This window comes from Nilaparvata lugens, chromosome 1 (assembly GCF_014356525.2).
Source record: "Nilaparvata lugens isolate BPH chromosome 1, ASM1435652v1, whole genome shotgun sequence".
In the NCBI taxonomy this organism is placed as follows: Eukaryota; Metazoa; Arthropoda; class Insecta; order Hemiptera; family Delphacidae; genus Nilaparvata; species Nilaparvata lugens.
In genome coordinates this window covers 16,717,802-16,737,398 of record NC_052504.1, presented here as the reverse complement: position 1 = coordinate 16,737,398, position 19,597 = coordinate 16,717,802, and the positions used below count along the sequence as shown (strand labels likewise).

At 34.9% G+C, this 19,597-nt stretch overlaps 2 protein-coding genes across 4 annotated transcripts; both read left to right on the top strand.

Annotated features, from left to right (window-relative positions):
* The first annotated feature begins 5,289 nt into the window (after window positions 1–5,289).
* Window positions 5,290–11,097, top strand: LOC111052824 (60S ribosomal protein L34). Its single transcript, XM_022339622.2, has 4 exons — window positions 5,290–5,456; window positions 5,590–5,661; window positions 8,485–8,682; window positions 10,971–11,097. The coding sequence occupies exons 2-4, from the start codon at window positions 5,597–5,599 to the stop codon at window positions 11,053–11,055; spliced, it is 348 nt and encodes a 115-aa protein (XP_022195314.1). The 5' UTR covers window positions 5,290–5,456; window positions 5,590–5,596; the 3' UTR covers window positions 11,056–11,097.
* A 2,581-nt stretch (window positions 11,098–13,678) lies between these two features.
* Window positions 13,679–19,338, top strand: LOC111052819 (neurophysin 1). 3 transcript variants are annotated; one of them, XM_022339614.2, is made up of 4 exons: window positions 13,679–14,197; window positions 16,452–16,614; window positions 17,980–18,193; window positions 19,188–19,338. In XM_022339614.2, the coding sequence occupies exons 2-4, from the start codon at window positions 16,453–16,455 to the stop codon at window positions 19,274–19,276; spliced, it is 465 nt and encodes a 154-aa protein (XP_022195306.2). In that variant the 5' UTR covers window positions 13,679–14,197; window position 16,452; the 3' UTR covers window positions 19,277–19,338. The 3 variants fall into 3 exon arrangements, with proteins under 3 accessions (XP_022195306.2, XP_039288140.1, XP_022195305.2); XM_039432206.1 differs by having other exon boundaries at window positions 13,681–14,178; XM_022339613.2 differs by lacking the exon at window positions 13,679–14,197 and adding an exon at window positions 14,577–14,715.
* Window positions 19,339–19,597: the final 259 nt, after the last annotated feature.

The following is a 19,597-nucleotide window of genomic DNA, read 5'->3' as shown; positions in this document are numbered from 1 at the left end:
AGAGTGAGTTGGTTTTGATGAATTTGCGTATTTATTTAATAATATTATCCTATAAAAGTAGCAGGGCCCAGGACCCTAAAAACCTGGTGGTGGCAGCGCTACTGGAGAGGGTGGCATGCCAATTGACAGAATCCCAAATGACCGAAATGCTATATTTTCCCAAACGGCCAAAAACTACTTTTTTCCCAAATGGAAGAATTAATGAAATATTGAAACTGGAACTTTCTCATTCAGCCGAATCCCAAATGTCAGAAAACTTTTAAGAATTTTCCCAATTGACAGAAAACGTGTTTTGTCCCAAACGACAGAAAGTGGTGAGAGTCTCAAACGACCGAAAGTGGTGAGAGTCCCAAATGACTGAAAGTGATCAGTTTCCCAAACGACCGAAAACTCCTCTATAGTGAGGTTCACGTTATAATGACAGTATTTGATCAACTTTGATTTTGCTATCCTTGTCTATCATTCGACAAAGCCAGTGGTACTATCCATTTCTAGGTTCACAATGATGCCAATTATGTTTTTGACAGTGTAGGAATATAATTAATCAATTCAGTGAATAGGCGTCGCTATTTTTCTATCTTTATCCACTGCCATTATAATGTGGACCTCACTATAGTTCGTCGCAAATGGTAGAAAGTACAGTAGAAGTGCCACTTCTCTACTCTTTTTCCTACAGTTACGTTGAAAAGTGGCCATTGCTGCACTGATTACAGAACCCAAAGAATCACTTTTCCGCTCTAGTGCGGGAAAAATTTTTCTGCACTCCAGATTTGCAACATGGCAACGCAAAATACTTAGTAGGTTATATGGAGCAACAGTGCAGCAAAATCAAAATGAAGTTGGTAACAGTGACTGCTGTGGCTGCTATAGTGAGCAGAGGTGCAACGAAGCACAACGCGCTAATTATTATTCATATAATATTATAACCAAGGACAGCGACAGCACAGTGCCACCACAGCACACACCACACAGCCGCCTCGCCATTCAAACACACATACATTATTCAGGCAATTTTACCCATAATTACCAACTTTTCATATTCAATGGTAACTGTAGGAAAAACTTAATGTGAAATACGTGCACAAAGTTCCTGTGCTGCACTCAAGAAACCATTCCTCCCTCGCCTACGGCTCGGGCGTAAACGTTTCTTTCGGTGCAGCAAACTGTCACTTTGCGCACTAGTTGCACAAATAACTATTTTCTTATATTCTCTTATCCTCTCATCCCTTATTTTTTTACTTCTGTTCTCTTCTTTCCCCTCTATTCTTTTTCTCCTATTCTATTTTATTTTCTCTGATTTTGCTTCTACTTCTCCATATTCCTGTAGAAATAAAAGGAAATTAAATGGGTACGAACTTTCGTTCCTCTTCTTGAAATCTATTGGACTAGTAGTACTGTGAACAGTAGACCTCGTGGAGTAATAAACCACAGTCTCCTCTGATACTGTCCATCAGAGTAAATTCTGTCCTGCCGTTTTGGTGAGATATCAGTGTATAAACGACTAATGGCTGTTTTGGTTGTTGTATCGACAATGCCAATAATTTGATCTAAACAGCTATGCTTCTATCATCCAAAGCTTCAAACTATCATGAAAGCAGAGAAAATTCGGGAGAAAATACTATGCTACTTCAAGTTATCAATTGCATGCCTCACTACATGCAATTAATAGTCTACACAACAGCTGTTTTTTCACCAAGTTACATTGAGATATTGAATTGCAAACGTCACTGCATACAACAATTTTAATCCACTCGACACCTGATTTATGATGAACAATTCTATAGTCTGATTTTTACTATAATATTGGCGTATGAAGGAGGCTTCTTTTCCTTTTATATTATCCTCGAAATGCAAAATTTCCAAAAACCTTGTATATACATCGACGCACAATTTAAAAAAGAACACACCTGTCAAATTTCATAAAAATCTATTACCACGTTTGATGATCAAATTGATGATTAAATTATTATTTTTGAGCTTTACTAAACTCTTTATGTTTTCAATTGTTTCTTCTTTCTTTATATACCTTATACATAATTTTTCATACCCCTTCACTAACTTTCCTGCATCTAACTCAAATATCGTTCTCTTCTAATCTTATTAGTTATACTGAATCGTTGTGAATATTTAGTGAAGTGTGATATTATTCTCTCTTGGCATATTTTTGTGCTCTACAATCCAAGATCAGGTATAGCGCTCTATCTCATATAGATTTCCAGGTACAACTGACAACTATGCTCCTTGTATTGTGAAAACACCTAATTTTAAGGTTCAATCATCATCACCAACTACTAGAAATTGGCCATTTTTTGTGTATTGGAATATGGGTTCATTGTTTATTGTTTTTGAAGGGACGGATTCAAGGATCCAAAGGTTCAAAGAACCCCACAAGTCAACCGAAGCTTATTGTGTTCCCAATTAGATTGTTAGTTAGGCAATTCAATAACTGTGTCCTTCACAAGAACCAGGAGTTTAACCCTATACTAACATCCCATTCATCACCTGGTTGCTTGTCGCAATCCAGTGAGATATGCTTGGCAGTCTCTTCAGACTGATTAGTCCTCATGACCTACATGAGTTCCACTCCTGGCCTTCTTTGAATGTCCTTCCGCTGAGAAAGGGGCGGCCAAGTTGCCTCTAGAGCGCCTGACCACCCTTGACTCAGCCTCTTGACCCACATTTGTGTTTGGAGTTTCACCCATCTCTGGTCTCTTGAGTTTTTTCTTTTCGTTTTTGTGCCCCTTCGAAACTGCCATGGGGCAGATCACATGGGTTTGAAGCAAGGCAACTTCTGGAGTCGCCTCCTATGACAAGCAGGGATACTGTGGGTGAATTCTGGTTCTCAACACATTCTTGAGTAAGATGTTTGACTCAAAACTCCCCCAACCTACAGTAGGGGGCAATATGGGCTTAAGTACACTCAACAATAAAATTTCCACTTTTCGACTGAATTTGACTCATGATTTCTGACTGCCTCGACGAGCTGAGAAGAATGAAGTGTACAATGAGATCCGAGCATTGTGTCAAGAGTTATAGGTGTTTGAAATTTTGATCCTTGAGGTGTCCTTATGCGTGCCTCTCCACTCGGAAATACTGAAATGAAGTGCATCTAATGGATGATTCTCTAGAGAACATCTCATGAACTTATGTCATTGTGCGAAATATCAATGTGAGGACAATGTAGTTGGTGATGATGGTTGAAGCTGAAAATTGGGTGTTTTTCACAAAACAAGGAGCATTGTTGTCAGGTGTACCTGGAAATCTATATGATATAGAGCGCTGTACCTGATCTTAGATTGTAGAACACAAAAATACGCTCAGTGGGACTCTGAATTATACATCTAACTAAATGGTAACAATCGGAAGATATTGTTGATCAAAAACTAAAATTCATCAGAATTGATTTTTTCTTTAAATTTCACTCATTTTTGAAAAATCATAACTCATTACTTATTAGAGAAATTTCCGAATGATCTCATTTTATTCAGAATTTTATAATCTAAAACAAAGGCTGTAGCAAATTTTTTGTCAGAATAATGGATTATTAGGCAGAATTAGCTGAAAACTGGAGAATGAACTGAAAATACAAGGTTTTTGGGCTACTCTGTATCTAGCACAAGGCAATTTTGCATGGAGAAATTTGTTCTGGACTTCATTCATGTATCCAAATAATATATTGAAAAATCAGAACTATAATACCTCCTTTTTATGTCTTAATTTACTGGACTAAGAAGTTCCTGTAATAACTATAGAGGAATCAGCTTGCTAAACACTGCTTACAAAATCTATAGCAGGATTATCAAGAAAAGGATGCAGCCCATAATGGAAGAGTAATGTGGCTTTACTTTTAAATACTACCTTACCGCACTATAATTGGGGCGCGCCCCAATTGAAATCTTGCCCCAGCTGCCTATTAGCCTCGGGGCGACCTTGTCTATATTGTTCAAACAAACCCCTTCACTGTTAAAACGAAGCATTATTCTGCAGTGGTACTACAAACCTTCTTAAAAATATCATCCTAGTACAGGGGTGCCCACAGCATGTTTTAATGTCGCAAGTTGTGACATGAGGCTGAATTTTGAGGGGGATTTTTGGAAAAAACTATGGTAGGGAAAATGGGGGGGATTTTTCAATATACAGTTTTCAAGTACCTAAATGAATACCAAATTTTTAGAATTTTTGGGGGGAATTTTATGACATGGACCATTGGGGGGATGGGCACCCCTGTCCTATAGAGGTCCACATTATAATGGCAGTGTACGATTGACAATACTGTTGCTGTCCTTACAACAAAACAGATAGCACTATCTCTCGCTCGCTTTGCAATGTTGTCTATTTGCCAGAATATTTTATATTTACTTTTGACAGTGACTGTACAAAACTGAACAAAAAATTCTCAGCCGCCATTTTTTTCTTCATTCTATCAAAATACTTGAGTACACAAGTCGTATAATTGATTCAAAATGTATTTTTGGAACAATGAAATAATTTTTAAACATTACCGTATGAGAAACACAAATTAAAATACCTGAAATGACATTTTAAAAGTTGATAACCAACCATCCTAGACTTCATCCATGCTTCAGTTAGCCTACCGGTATAGGTTAGACCTACTCGTACCGGTATAAATAACATTGAAAAGTTATTTCAGAATTAATCCATTGGAATTACTCATTTTTAAAAAAGTATTTCTATTTTTCTATTATTTTAAAAAGAAATTGGAAAAGAATTCATACCAAATAACTCAATTTCTGTTGTTTTGAGATTCAGATCAGTGTATCACAGCTTTTTTAATTAGCCGCCATTTCAGGTTTGTATAAAATCTGATCTCAATTATTTATTAAATTTTTGAATCAAATTATGAAAAAATATATTTTCTTGATCAATTTGACATTAAATTTATTATTTTATCAAGGAAATGATAATATTATTATTGGATTAAATTTAATGGGATGAATTGAGTACGGTAACAGCTGTGTACAGTCAGTGGCAAAATGGAGAGAATTGGCAACGTTTTTCTCCTATCTTTCTTCACTGCCATTATAACGTGGACCTGACTATAGTATAACAGTACCAACTCCAATTCAATTATTATATACAATACTGGATGAATTTCACACCTTTCGTATTCTCACCCTACTTCTCAGAATACCTACTTTGTTCAACTTTTTTCTATGTTTAACGTTTGTCATCAAATGCGATTCTCTCCCTATTTGCTAAAGTGCTCACCTGTGGCTCCAAGAATAGGAGTACTTTCAAAAACATTCATAGACAGTCAAACTACATAATATGAAAATCAATTAAGCATGTTTGTTGTGTTCAGTCACAGGATACGCTATAATATTAGAAGTGATCGTGAATCGTGAAGGCTTTGAACATCAACTTCCGTTTCTCTTTCGTCGTGAACATTGTTCTTTCTCTTGATTTTCTTTTACCATTTGCTGCACTTGAAGTAGGTGAGTTGTAAATTAAATTTTTCTATCTGTTTACATCCATTGAAATAAGTTGCAACAACATAAAATTATCTTGTAATTATCTTTATAATATTGCGAATAAGAGGGCAAACTAAAGATTCGTTTTTGTTTTCAGGTAAAACATGGTGCAGCGATTAACATTTAGGAGACGTCTCTCCTACAACACCAAAAGCAACCGTCGGCGTATGTAAGTATAATTTTGAATAATTATCTTTTAATAATGTTTTATAGACACATTATCGTTATCTGATATCAACACTTTGTAGTGAATTTGTTTAATCGCAATCAAAGTCTCACGAAGTAGAATCAATCATAACCTATAATTTTACATTTCCTCGCTGTAGGCCTAGGATACGGTTACTTCAATTATTTTTGCTTTTAAGATATGCTATGCTATAATAATATATTAAATATGCTATTTAATAATATATTAAATATGCTATTTAATAATATATTAAATATGCTATTTAATAATATAACAATTAATCAATAATCCTTTATTGTTCTGAAAAAACAAAGTGTTGCAACAAACGTCAAAAATACTGATATTCAATAGAGAACTACGGTAGGCCCCAAGCTGCTTATTTGTTTCATGTTTTAAATGCTGTCCATATCTAACTTTGTATTTCAATTTCACAATTTTGCCTCTTGTTTACAAAAAGAATAAAACCATGACAACAAGATTGAACATTAGAATTGAACGCTTAAAAACAATTGCTTGTTTACTCTCAAGTCATGACAGCTTGTTAAGATATCGTTAATATAAGTTAAAGGTAACTAATATTTTCATTTGTTTCTCAACACTAGAGGGGGCACTCTACTTGAAGTGCATCAATACTAACTTACCGTTATTGAAATATTGATGTCAAATTTCAGAATTTGATGCATTAAAAATAGAAATAAAAATCTCAGTAGGCTACCATTTTTTGAATAATTTTTTCATATGTTTTAACATTGATGCCATACTGAGATTTGTATTTCTATTTATATTAGAAGTAGCTCTATACAGAAAAGAGACAAGTAGATGTTGTATTAAGGTTTATTTTCAATAAAATTAATTCTGATATTTGACATCAATATTTTAATAACGGTAAGATAGTATTGATTTACTATAGTATTTTCAACGTGAAAATGGCATCATTGCCATTGAAACATGATGTGATAAAATAATTCAAAAAGGGTACTGAGCTTTTTATTTCTATTTAACATCTTATATAGGCTAATAGTTGATAATTTTAATATTGTTATTTACTAATGAAATGAACTGGAACTCGACTTTATACTACTTATATAATTTTAATCTCTGGTACAGAGTAAAGTTTTGCTTAAGATTTTTCTTGTTGATCATACAGCATTTTTATTTGATTTCTGCTTGTTATAGTCTGTGCAAACATTAGATTGTCGCATTGCTCTTATAGAGTACAGTGCTGCTAGATTTCACAGAATCCAAAGAGCCTGCGTGTGAGAATGATCAAAAAAGTCAGTGTAGGTCTTTTTTTATAGAATCAGCTTAAAATTTGAAACTGTGTGCTCCCATTAATACATAAAAATAACATTGGCTAAAACATTATGCAGGAGATTAAGGTTTGCAAGGACTAAAGTGATTTCCATATCAGAGTTAGGCTATTAGAAAATTCAAAACTGTTTCCAAAAAACATGCCGTAATAGAAACGAATAACACTATTTTCCAAGTATCCAAGGTACACCTCTATTGTTTCAATACCGCTAAGATTAGAATAGAGATAATTATAATAAGTTGATAGCAAAATACTTTTCCCAAGAATTTTGAAAGAGAAATTATTAGGGATTGTGCAGAATAATATGACTGAATGAGGAATTTGTATCTGCAGACTAATAATATTATTTTTTATTCATTTATTATTATTTTTTTTGCATTAGGATCAAGTTATTAGACATTGGTTTTCTCAAATAAAATGAAAAGTTGATAATCAGTTGAAATGAACTCTTATATATCCATATCTTTGCTGTTAAGCCAATTCATATTTAGATAAACTGTATTTATTTTATAATTTATATAAATTTAAATACTGTAATATTTTATATATATTTTTTAGATTTGATCCATTTATTGTGCATAACATTGGAAGTAGTCCAGTCAAATGGTTATTTTTCAGGGACCAGCTCCAAAAGAATTTTTCTCGTCGGTTTTTTTATGTATTTTAGGGCGCTGAATTAGAATATGAAATTTTCTAACATGTCAGAGGACGGCTTCACCCCTATAAACGCCAATTTTTTAACTTTTTTCAATGTTTGCCTAAAGGTGCGTACAGATTTACGCGCCGCGAACATGAGCAATTCACTTTTAATCAGCTGATGCCAAGCTTTTTATATCTATCTTACCGTTTCTGTAAAAATACAGGTATAATCAGCTGATTAAAAGTGAATTGCTCATGTTCGCAGCGCGTATATCTGTACGCACATTAATGAATTTCAAAAACCTCGAGAAAAAGCATTCCCTGTATGGTTATGTAGAAATAAAATGTTATTTATCATTACTTGATAATACTTTCAGTTGTATAGAGTTATTTTCTTGAATATTAGAAATTACCTCTTTTTGAAAATCTGTAGCTCCAAAACCAGAACTCGTAGAACCTGCGCGTCCACTCAATTTGTTGAACATTTTATTGTCTCTTATTTTGTAGAATTAATGTTTCTTCTCGAAAAGCCAAAGGTTTTTGAAATGAAATGCAAAAATTGAAAAAAGTCCCAAAATTTGGGTGCCAGCAAATTTCAGATTCTAATTCAGCGCCCCAAAATACAAATAAAATTGATGAGAATTCTTTCGAGGCTGTATCCTGAAAAATTACCATTTGACTGGACTAGAGCAATCGTTCATGAGTACAAAGTACAAGGGTAGGTGGGGGGAGGGGTTATATAAACTAATCAGAAGCTGTCGTCATTTTAATAAAAAATTATATTTATTTGTTAATTAACTTTTTAACTGTTGTCTTATAAATTGATTTTCACATGCATTTGTTTTGTTTTCTAGTGTCCGGACACCCGGTGGCCGGCTAGTCTATCAATATTTGAAGAAGCCCAAGAAGATCCCCAGATGCGGTCAGTGCAAGGAGAAGCTGAGAGGTATCCAGCCGGCGAGACCGATGGAAAGGTCCAGGTTGTCCCGTCGCAAGAAGATGGTCAAGCGCGCCTACGGAGGAGTTTTGTGCCACAGATGTCTCAAGGAGAAGTGAGTTTGTTATCTCTGTATAATTTTTATAATAGCTTCATCTTCCAGTATTTGCAATCCCTTAAAGGCTGCTCGAGCAGCGCAGTTATAAGCAGGCTTGTCGGCGATAAGCAGGAAGCTCTTGACGCAACGTTACAGCCGTCACGGCTAGAGCACATAACCTATAAATTATAATTATTATTTAACGAAAATCCCAAATAAATGCTGTACATCACCCCGAAGACCTCTGCTACTGCAGACATTGACAACAGGGTTAACAGCTAGATGGAAATTCGATGAGAGCTACTATCCAAAAATTAGTTGCCAGCCCGGGAATCGAACCCGGTACCTCCCAATTGCTAGTCAGGCTAACCAGAGATTGTCAGTTTGGTGTAAGGGTAAGCATTCCTGACTAGCAATTGGGAGGTACCGGGTTCGATTCCCTAACTAATTCTAGTAGCTCTCATCGAATTTCCATCTAGCTGTTAACCCTGTTGTCAATGTCTGCAGTAGCAGAGGTCTTCGGGGTGATGTACAGCATTTATTTGGGATTTTCGTTAAATAATAATTATATATTAATTAGCATTTGAATAAATGCATTCTCTATTTAATTCCATCTGTTACCTATAAATTCATCAGATTCGTTGATTCATTAGATATGGATCGTACAAGCAATATAGTAGCCAACACTTCTAATTCATATGTTCATCACTTCTAATATATAACGCTCATACAACATGAAAATTCAATGAGTAATCAAATTTGATGAATTTATGGGTTATGTGCTCTAGCCGTGACGGCTTTAACGTTGCGTCTAGAGCTTCCTGCTTATAACTGCGCTGCTCGAGCAGCCTAAAAGGAATTGCACCCGAAGTCTCACTATCTTTCGATTGGAGAGCTTTCATTTTCAAAGTCTTCATCGGACCTCTTAGGGCCGGTTTCCGAGCTCGGGATCTATAAGTTCTGGACTTACCGAGTCCTTTACTAAAATAAGCACTCTGGTCTAAATCGACTTTCTGAGTCATGGGTTTATCTTCTAAACTCCGGGGTCTAAGTCCTCGACTACGTTAACGCTCTGACTCGGAAAGCTAATTTAGACTCTAGAGTTTAAAACAGATCAAAGTCTAGAACTTACCCAAAATCTCGGAAACCGGCCCTTCATGTTAATCATTACTTATGTCGAATTAGGCAAAAATTTAGCATTGTCTTGGAAAAGTGGTAATTTAAAAATAACATTTATGTTTGATAAGATGCTCTTTTGTGATCTGAGCCTCAGGATTTCAATTGTTCGCTTTTACATGGCGTAAACTTTTCACTTATTTTCAACATTGTACCATTTAGTTCATTTTAGTTCTATCATTGAGTTTTTCCAACATTGATATCCGGTTCCACCAAGCTCGAACAAGACATTTGAACATTGTCAAATCCGGTATGGTTTACAAGTTCACTGAAACATATGATTTCTATGGCGATAGTTCTATCGATAATTCCAGTGCACACCACTTGTAAAGCATACCCGGGCTTGACCATGTTAAAATTTGATGACCGAGATTGATAAAATGAAAGCGGACATAAGTGATGTAGCCTATTCTGTATGCACTAGTCTAGTAGAAATATTTCATAATATTTGTTATAGCATTATTCCAATATCGCGTTCCCGTAAATCTTTATTGTGTTTGAATGTTTTCGAGTAAAATGTTTTCACGTAAATTTTCATTGTGTTTGAATCATTTCAAGTAAAATATCCTAATTGCTTTTTACTTACCGTATCTCATGTTACTTTGGCAGCACTAGACACCTTTTTCAGTGTAGTTAATATCCTATCTATTATAAATTTCTATAAATGAATCTTTACATAATATTGCTAATTAAAGAGTGCAGTGGAGTTTTGATTGATTACAGTATTCATAAGAAGACACTTCTACAAAAAAATTGAGTGATGATGGAAGTTTTTTGAGATAGTGATTAGGAAATCCGATATTGGAGGTATATTTATTTAAGTAAAGTACAAAGTTAGAGATGAAGTGGAGTACAATACCTATGTTTATTGGTTAGTTCTAGTGCCAGGAAATTCGTTTGCTCTTCAATCCTTTAGGTGAAAACATTTATATGTATGATTAACAGATGTATTATGATTACGGTAACCAAAAACTGAATCAATTGAACTTATGCTAGACGAATTCATGTGGACAGCCACAACTGCTAAAAAAAGTAGCTTGATTCATTTTTTCAGTTATCATAATACTGTTTAATATTTCTACATTTATATTCATCGTGGATCCTAATGGTGTTTCTTGTTCTTGTTTCAGGATTGTTCGAGCATTCCTCGTTGAAGAACAGAAGATTGTGGTCAAAGTCCTAAAAGCAGTCAAAAAGTCAAAAGAAAAGGCATAAGATAGTTTTATTTTAATAATTATAACTGTTTTGTGATTATAACTTGCTTTTTTACATTCGAAATTCCCGAAGCCAAAGCATTTGTTCATCATACACTAGGCACAATTAACAATTCAGGCGGCTGTACTGTTGTTAGGTATGCTATGCAACAGGTAAACTGTGATAAGATACAAAACTACTTGCTTTCAAGTACAAAGTAAACTTGTCACTTCGCTGACATAATAGAAGAATTACTCATCCGTTACTGTTTACGTAACGTTCACTTATTCCTGGCACTTTTAACAGCAGACACATTCAATTTGTAGGCTAGTACAGTATGATGGAAAATTTAGTGTTTTCAATTGTCTGATGAATTTTACTATACCTCCAGATGTTTGCTTTTTTGCCTTCTACAAAATCCAGTTCAGGATTCAGGGAATTACAGTATTATCATAGAGAAACAATAGCGTAAGTAGATATCCCATGGTATAGGGCGTTTATGTCGCAACTTTTACTGTTATCTCAAGCCGATAGTCCACGTAGTTCTTTTCCGTGAAGCTTTATGACGCTGGTAGTCTCTCATATTGTGCCGTTCATACACTTATCCGGTCAAAACAGTAAAAATCGGCTTGAGATAACAGTAAAAGTTGCGACATAAACGCACTATACCATGGGATATCTACTTACGCTATTGTTTCTCTATGGTATTATGTTCTTGAGGGAAAGTTTCTTATTTGCTCAATCATATTGGATGTGAACTTGAATACTTATCAGTTTATAAATTTTATTTAGAACATGTCAGTGATGAAATATGACATTTCATGTGATAGCAATAAAAATATTCTCGAAGTGGATGAAAATGCCGAATACTTATAACTTGTAGCCAATTCTCAAATTTGTGAAAATACATACTACATGTCACTTCTGCTGTAGCAAAACCTTGAAATAGATTTTAATTTAAATAAAAAGACTGCTCTTGAATGAGAGAGAATCAGTAAACTACTTTTAATAAAACCTAGTAGGTAACAAATTTAACAGAAAACCTCTCATCAATAGAGAACATAATATGGTATTTATTCACCTGCGGTTTAAAAATTGAACTTAGCTGTACACCCAGAACTGAATGAACTCTACTAGAATATTGATGAATTTACTACAGATTACAAGGAATGGTGATTTCACAATTTTCTAGAATGGTGAATTCTAATACCAGATGTCATTAGATAATAGCACATAGCGTACAAACAGTTTAAGGCCTCAGACATTAAAGAAATTAGTTTGTTATGATAAAAAATGCATTGTTCATGAAAACAAATTTTGGAAATCAGAAAACACTGTATTAAGACCTCCAACTGGAAATAACGCATTTAGTATGGAATGCTGGGTTTTGTGAAAATATATCATTTCCAGAAGTTTTATAACCTCATGGGTCTTAAATTTTGGGCAGCTCTGTTAATCAGGAGCGATGAAACAAATACGTACCAGTTATATAGAATCACGATACAATACCACTAATATGGTATGATTCCTCGTCTTATGAAAGATAACTTACAAGTTACCTTGGTTAGACCTAAGAACCACATAAGACGTTTTGTTTTCAGTCTGCACGACAGGACAGGAACCAGGAAGATCTCAGATTGGCTAATTGGTGTTCATCCTGTCCTGTCGTGCCTGCTGAAAAAATGCCTCTTGTGGCTTGGCCCCGAAGACACGTGGTGTAGGACGAATTGTCACAGTATAAATATAATCATAGAGAAACAATAGCATAAGTAGATATCCATGGGATGATATAATTCAGTGGAGCTGAACACGGTAGTAGCAGCGCAGCGGCGTTTGACGCTTCGTCGTATTTGCGTTCTCTGGCAGCCTCGTCACCTCATTCCATGCTAGAAAGTGGAGCTGGATACACTTTATTTTTCGACGAGTGTTTTGAAATGTAACCCATGCAGCAAACGATTTGTCCGACGACTCTTCAGTCTATCAATGAATAATGAGACGCTCCGTGTGTTCGTACAAGCGGTCAATTCCTATACGACTACTAGCCTCGCTGTATTAACGCGGCCGGTGGTAGTCTTATACAGAAAACTTATACAGAGATTGTTCTATTCTAGTAATAATAGCAGCTGTTGACACAGCACGGCCAGAGTCGTGAATTGGATAACGAAGCGGCAGATGATTCGTCGTTTGAAAAAGCGCCTCGTGTGTTCCCGCCCTTACCTTGAGAAAGGTAATTGATACGGGAAAATTATTTTCTCTACAAAAATTGTTTTGTTCATTATGTTGAGTCAAGTCGAGAAAATAATTGTCTTATCATGTTGAAGTATATTCATTGTAATTTGGGAACGTGGATTGGCACTTTTCCTTTAATAAGAGCATTATTTGAAGTGAGGCCTACTCATATTGAACATACTATATACAGAAAACACAATTTTTTGTTACTACATAGTTTCAATATCAATATTGAAGATATGTGTAGTAATAAAATCACAATATTGATGCAACATTCAAGAAAAATCCGCTGAGGTAATCAGCATAGCACACCCCGCTAATTGTGGTCCACCAAGTCTAAAGGAGAAACAGTAGGTCCTGCAACCCAGCTGTTGAGAATCACTCCATCTTCAATGTAGTCAATATAATTATTGTTGAACTCAGATTCCAACGATTCATATTACAGGTTTTTTCCAATGTCAAGTGAATGCATCAAATGCTGTATGATAATCAAGGTTCAGGGTAATAAAAAAATATTAGAATCTTGGACTGATAATCAATAGTTAACAATTTCAATGAATCTCCAACATTTTGGCACTGTCGTCACATTTGTGTTTTCCTTCTGTTCTAATAATCCTAAGTGCTGGTGTGGGTGCTAAAAAACTTTGAGAAGTTTGTAAATGGTACATTGAGTCAACAAAGTTTATGCGAACTATTCGACGTTCCACCAAAGAAAATATAATAGCCATGTTATTCAGTAACTGTGAATTCAATTAAGTTATTGAATGAAATGGCATCATAAAATTCAGTTTCTTGTCACTGATCGCCGATAATAATTAAAACCAATTCAGCCCTTGCAGGATTGTATTTAAAGCAAGTTCTAGGACTGGAGTGGAATCATTCCAAGAAGTGCTTGCCTGTGAAATCTCTGCTACGGTACGCTGATAACAGTACGGTACAGTATTAAATTTTTCATTCTCTGCTAGTATTTCATTTATTCTTATTCAAAGAAATCATTTAATTTATACTATATGAAAATCAATTTTTATCAACTCACTAATAACTCATCAATTTTTTTATTCTTTGCTTGTTTTACTTTTAGTAAGAATAAAAGCTTAAATTTAATAATTGAGAATCATGCCACCGGATGAGAAAAATTCTAAATTTAGAATCTAAGATCTTTTATAATGGGTACCATACGATACGAACCTATATTTCCATAAAGAGCTAAAGTTCTTTGATTTACTGTCAGCCTCTCTTGATCATGCATTATTCCGCACCGAATCTCAAAACTTCATTGATCATTCTACCCGCGAAAACCATATACTTTTTGCAAGATTATCCTTTCAAATGGAAATAGCTCACCACTCTCCACAAATGGAAAAGGATAAGCTGCTTATTTGAAACCTTATAAAACGTGGGAATAACTTTCCATTCGTCTATTCAGTGTGAGATAGAGACCAAGAGACAGACGTAAGTGACTTTTCATAATTGAAATATAGTAATAAATTTATTAATTTGTAGAGTTGGATTCTATTAACCATGGCATTAAGGATTCTTTAACTCGCATATTTCCAAAGCAGATTGAAATAATAATCTTCAAGATGGATTGCAAGTTTACAAGCAATTTTTATACTGTAATAATTTTTTTAATACAGCAAATTTTTATACAGTAATAGGTAATTTTTGTATAGGAATATTTTTTACGAAAAACATGTTCCTTTTTGTATTTTTTAATCATTATTTTTATCAACAAAGTACATTACTCAAGATACATTTCAATAATATACGGTAGGACTATAGCATAAATTAAACAAGTTAACAAAAACAATCAAGTGAGTGAGGGAAAATTCGATACAGGACAACTGGGTGAACGCGCAAGAAAGAAATAATAAATTGCAAATATTACTTTTATCATATTTTTTTTGCAAATCACAAGTTTTCATTGTTTATTCTAATCAATTTAAACTTTTTTCCCCCAAGTCTGTGAAATTTGAAAATAGGAACCTCGATCAAAGAGTATCTCTGGGAAGATTTTTAAATCCGTTTTCAGCCGTCGAAAAAATGGTCGTCAATATTGTTCTTGCAACTAGTAAGGTTTCAACTGAACATTTAGTTTCATTTTTCCTCAAGAACTCATTCAAGTAGTGTTTAGGGAGTGGATAGAGAGCTAAACAACAGCTTCTTGGTCCCGGGTTCGATCCCGTGTTATCGGGTGGGCACGTCGAATAGGCGGTCCCGGCTGAAGTATAACATTTGTGGCGACTGTTAACATTCGCGACTTGAATATAGGTATCAGGCGAGGTGATGGTTCTGTCAGGGACTCCTCACCAATAAAAGCCATACGAATATTATTCATTTTGGTGATGTTTGTATAAACATGGAAAGTGATATATAACTAGACGTGTCTTGGAAAATAGTTATTTGTGCAACTAGTGCGCAAAGTGACAGTTTGCTGCATCGAAAGAAACGTTTACGCCCGAGCCGTAGGCGAGGGCGGAATGGTTTCTTGAGTGCAGCAAACGAACTTTGCGCACGTATTTCACATTAAATTTTTCCTACAGTTACCATTGAATATGAAAAGTGGGTAATTATGGGTAAAATTGCCTGAATAATGTATGTGTGTTTGAATGGCGGGGGGCAGCTGTGTGGTGTGTGCTGTGGTGGCACTGTGCTGTCGTTGTCCTTGGTTATAATATCTACTTAATAATTAGCGCGTTGTGCTTCGTTGCACGTCTGCTCACTATAGCAGCCACAGCAGTCACTGTTACCAACTTAATTTTGATTTTGCTGCACTGGTGCTCCATATAACCTACTAACTATTTTGCGTTGACATGCTGCAAATCTGGAGTACGCAAAGTACTCACTTTGCGCACTAGTGCGGAAAAGTGATTCTTTGCTGCCTGCAATCAGTGCACAAATGGTCACTTTTCAGGGTATCTGTAGGAAAAATATATATTCATGAATGAGAATGAACCAGTTTTCATTTTCTTTTCGTATCATTTCGCTCAAATTTTGCATAATTATCAATATTTACTCCAAAAATTTTCATGTATTTACAGAGAAAATATCTCTATTTAGGAACTCTTTTTGAGGTACAATATTTCTGCAAACTTATCCAAATTGTTACACGAAACATTTGCAATAATATTCAAATATTAAAAAATGGAATATCAACTATTGTATAATACTATATGAACATGTTCCAGAATGAAGAACACGACAAGTATAGGCATCATGCTGTTTTATGCGGTGGGTCTGGCTGCTGGATGTTTAATCACAAACTGCCCAAGAGGAGGGAAGCGGGGTCTACATTCTTACATGAAGAAACTCGCTGAAGAGAAAATGGCATTGGCTCAAGTACCACTCCAGGTAGAGTATGAACAAAACAAAGAAATAAAAATATAGTCATTCATTGCCACAATTCACCAGACAAGTTCAAATGTGAATAAAATCCAATTTTGATAAACAAGTCGAATTCTGAATAGCATGAGTCATACTATCCTGTATTGGAGAATGATCCATTTATTCCATAAACTTGAAACATGGGAGGTGTTGAACAGTAAGGAATATCCTCTCATATTGTTTAAAAACTTATCATTCCAGTTTTGCATTCTGTAAGAAGAAAACATAATTCATATATATTACTGTATATGAAAACCAACTAGTGCTTTTAATACAGTATATAAATATATTTGATTAATTAAAGTAAAACCGTTCTAAATAGTGTGATATCTCAGATAAAAATGTATTAAAATGTTGGATGTTTGAAATGGTTTATTTTATTTTTTATATTGGACTTTAATAGACAAAGGCCTGCTATTTCTGAATTCAAATTTTTTTTTTTAGTGTAAGTTGTTCAGCCAAAATGTGTAACACATAACCTAAACATTCGGTCTGTTCTGTTGGGTGAGTCACAATGTGGTGACGCTGATAGTTTATCGTGTCAAGGCTCTAAAGTCTTGACCTATTTTATTCTGACTATACAACAATCTTAGCACTTCGATTTCCTCAAAGATATTCAACAAGTAGCACATCACCACATATCACCCATCATCAATGAAAAAAACATAATATTTTTCAAATAAGAATTATTTTCAAAAGAATTGGTTCTTGTGGAAATCATGATTTAAATTTAACAGGCTTTTGTGCAACCAGGCCTATCTTTCTCAATTCCATTTTGATCTCTGGAAATAAATCACCAACATCAATTGAAAAACATTATCTTTCTCAATCTCAAGTAAGAATTATTTTTGGATATCGGGGATGAATACCATAATAAAAAAAGAAGAATGAATAAAAAATCTTTCTAAAATAAGAATTCTGTGTGAACTCTGGGAATGAACAACCAACATCAATGGACAAAAATTATCTCTCTTGAGTAAGAATTTTATGTTGAGTATCTGGAGGTAAGTCACCATCATCAATTAAGAATCTTTAGCAAGCAAGATAATGTTTGTTTGTATATTGACGCTGTTCCTAATGTACCTGTACATGTTTATGAATGAAGATTTTTTCAATTCAATTTAAGAATCCTTCTTGGATCTCTGGAGAGGAAAAGTCAATCGATTATGGATATAATAGATCGCTCATGGCTCAAAGGATACCAAGTTTACGACAAACAGTCCAAGTCCTAGCGAGGCCAGCACCTGAATAAATGCGTTTTCATGAATTCTCGTATATTGATTTACGGGTTACTGTTTAGATTTATTGTTTACGTTGTGATTGATGTTGAAGTGTGCCCGATGCGGCCCAGAAGGAGAAGGCTACTGCATGGGTCCATCCATCTGCTGCGGTCCTCAGCTCGGCTGTCTGCTCGCTTCGCCCGCCACATTCAACCAGTGCGCTGGATCAGTGCTGCCACCACAATCGCCAAACTCACCGGCGCCGACTTGTTACATGCCTGACGGTTACGGCGTTTGCTCAACAGATGGCGTATGTTGTAATTCTGGTGAGTATTACTTTAGAGAAAATACGCCGTAACAAGACAGAGTAAATCATCTACTGTAGGGTATAAATGAGCGATTGGTTCATATTATCTGACTTGGGTATAACAATAGAATGTAGAAATATACCTACACAGAAGGTAACAAGCCAGAGTAAATCAAATACTGTAGGGTATAAATGAGTGATTGTTTCATATTAACTCACTTGGGTATAACAAACTTTTAAAATATACCTACAGAGAAAGTTTGGGTACATTTGTCAAACAAATAAAAAGTAGGCCTACAGAGTAAGAGCAATTAGGGTGTGTGCTTACAGAGAGTGGTCAGACGTCTAGAGGTCCAGCGGTCTTAGAAAGGTAAGGATATATTCGGGATACTGTATCTACTCGTATATCTGTATCATACTAAGACCGCTCTGATCGCTGACCGCAACCGCTCAAGTGTGCACACACCCTAAAACTGATACTTAATTTATGGAAATAGAAAAAAATAAACATGTTAAAACGATACTTTGTATTACGACGAGTTACGAGTGAACAAGGATTTTCTTTTACAGTATATTTATTCATTAATTCACAAGCTTAAAAATAATGGAATGAAAACAGGCGATATCTCAAAACTTCTTCTGTTCCTAAATTCAGACCAATAGATAGTAATTTATGATTTTTTAAATGTTTTATGTTTGTAAAAATCAAACTAATGTACAGATATTAGAACAGTTGGGCGTAATTAGAGGGAAGGATTGTAATATACTGAGTTTTTTTTATCATCGCAGACAAGCAGGCAACTTAAAGAAATTGTATAACTGACAGATGTCTGAACAGTCAAGATGATTTTGGTCTGAATGACCAAATCAAGGGTAATTTGATGAACCTAACTATAATTTGCCAAGAAATTTGAGAGTAACACGAGAAGGCTGTTCATTCAACTCTCAACTCTTCACTTTACCGCAAACTGTAACAAATATTAAATTATTAAATTTAGTTTCTATTGTTTCAGAATCATGTCGAATTGATCCGACTTGTGAAGTGGACCCTGATCACAATGTATGCAATGTATGGACGGAGCCGAAGAATATGGCACTGTAGAAACCATCAATCGGATAAGAACCAACGGAACCGTGAATAAACGCAGCAATTTCTAAAATATGTGTACTGTGTATAATCAATTATCGACCCATCTATAAGTTTAACGTACTAAAGAAGAATAACAGCTACATAATATGTTTTGTTTTAGCTGCGTTGTACAGAAAGTGCAGCATATTTAACCATTTTTTTCGGAAAATAGTTCATAATAACGCAGCTCTCTGCGTCACCCTAAAACTGATATAACACCGCCACACAAACCCAAAGTCTGATTCTCGCAGGATTGTCATACCCTTAAATTTACGACATATTGATCCATCAGTA

Coding starts and splice junctions, on each gene's coding strand:
- LOC111052824 (XM_022339622.2), top strand. CDS start 5,597: ATGGTGCAGCGATTAACATTTAGGAGACGTCTCTCCTACAACACCAAA. Junction 5,662..8,484: donor AAAAGCAACCGTCGGCGTAT/GTAAGTATAATT, acceptor TTTGTTTTCTAG/TGTCCGGACACCCGGTGGCC. Junction 8,683..10,970: donor CACAGATGTCTCAAGGAGAA/GTGAGTTTGTTA, acceptor TTCTTGTTTCAG/GATTGTTCGAGCATTCCTCG.
- LOC111052819 (XM_022339614.2), top strand. CDS start 16,453: ATGAAGAACACGACAAGTATAGGCATCATGCTGTTTTATGCGGTGGGT. Junction 16,615..17,979: donor TGGCTCAAGTACCACTCCAG/GTAGAGTATGAA, acceptor TTGATGTTGAAG/TGTGCCCGATGCGGCCCAGA. Junction 18,194..19,187: donor TGGCGTATGTTGTAATTCTG/GTGAGTATTACT, acceptor CTATTGTTTCAG/AATCATGTCGAATTGATCCG.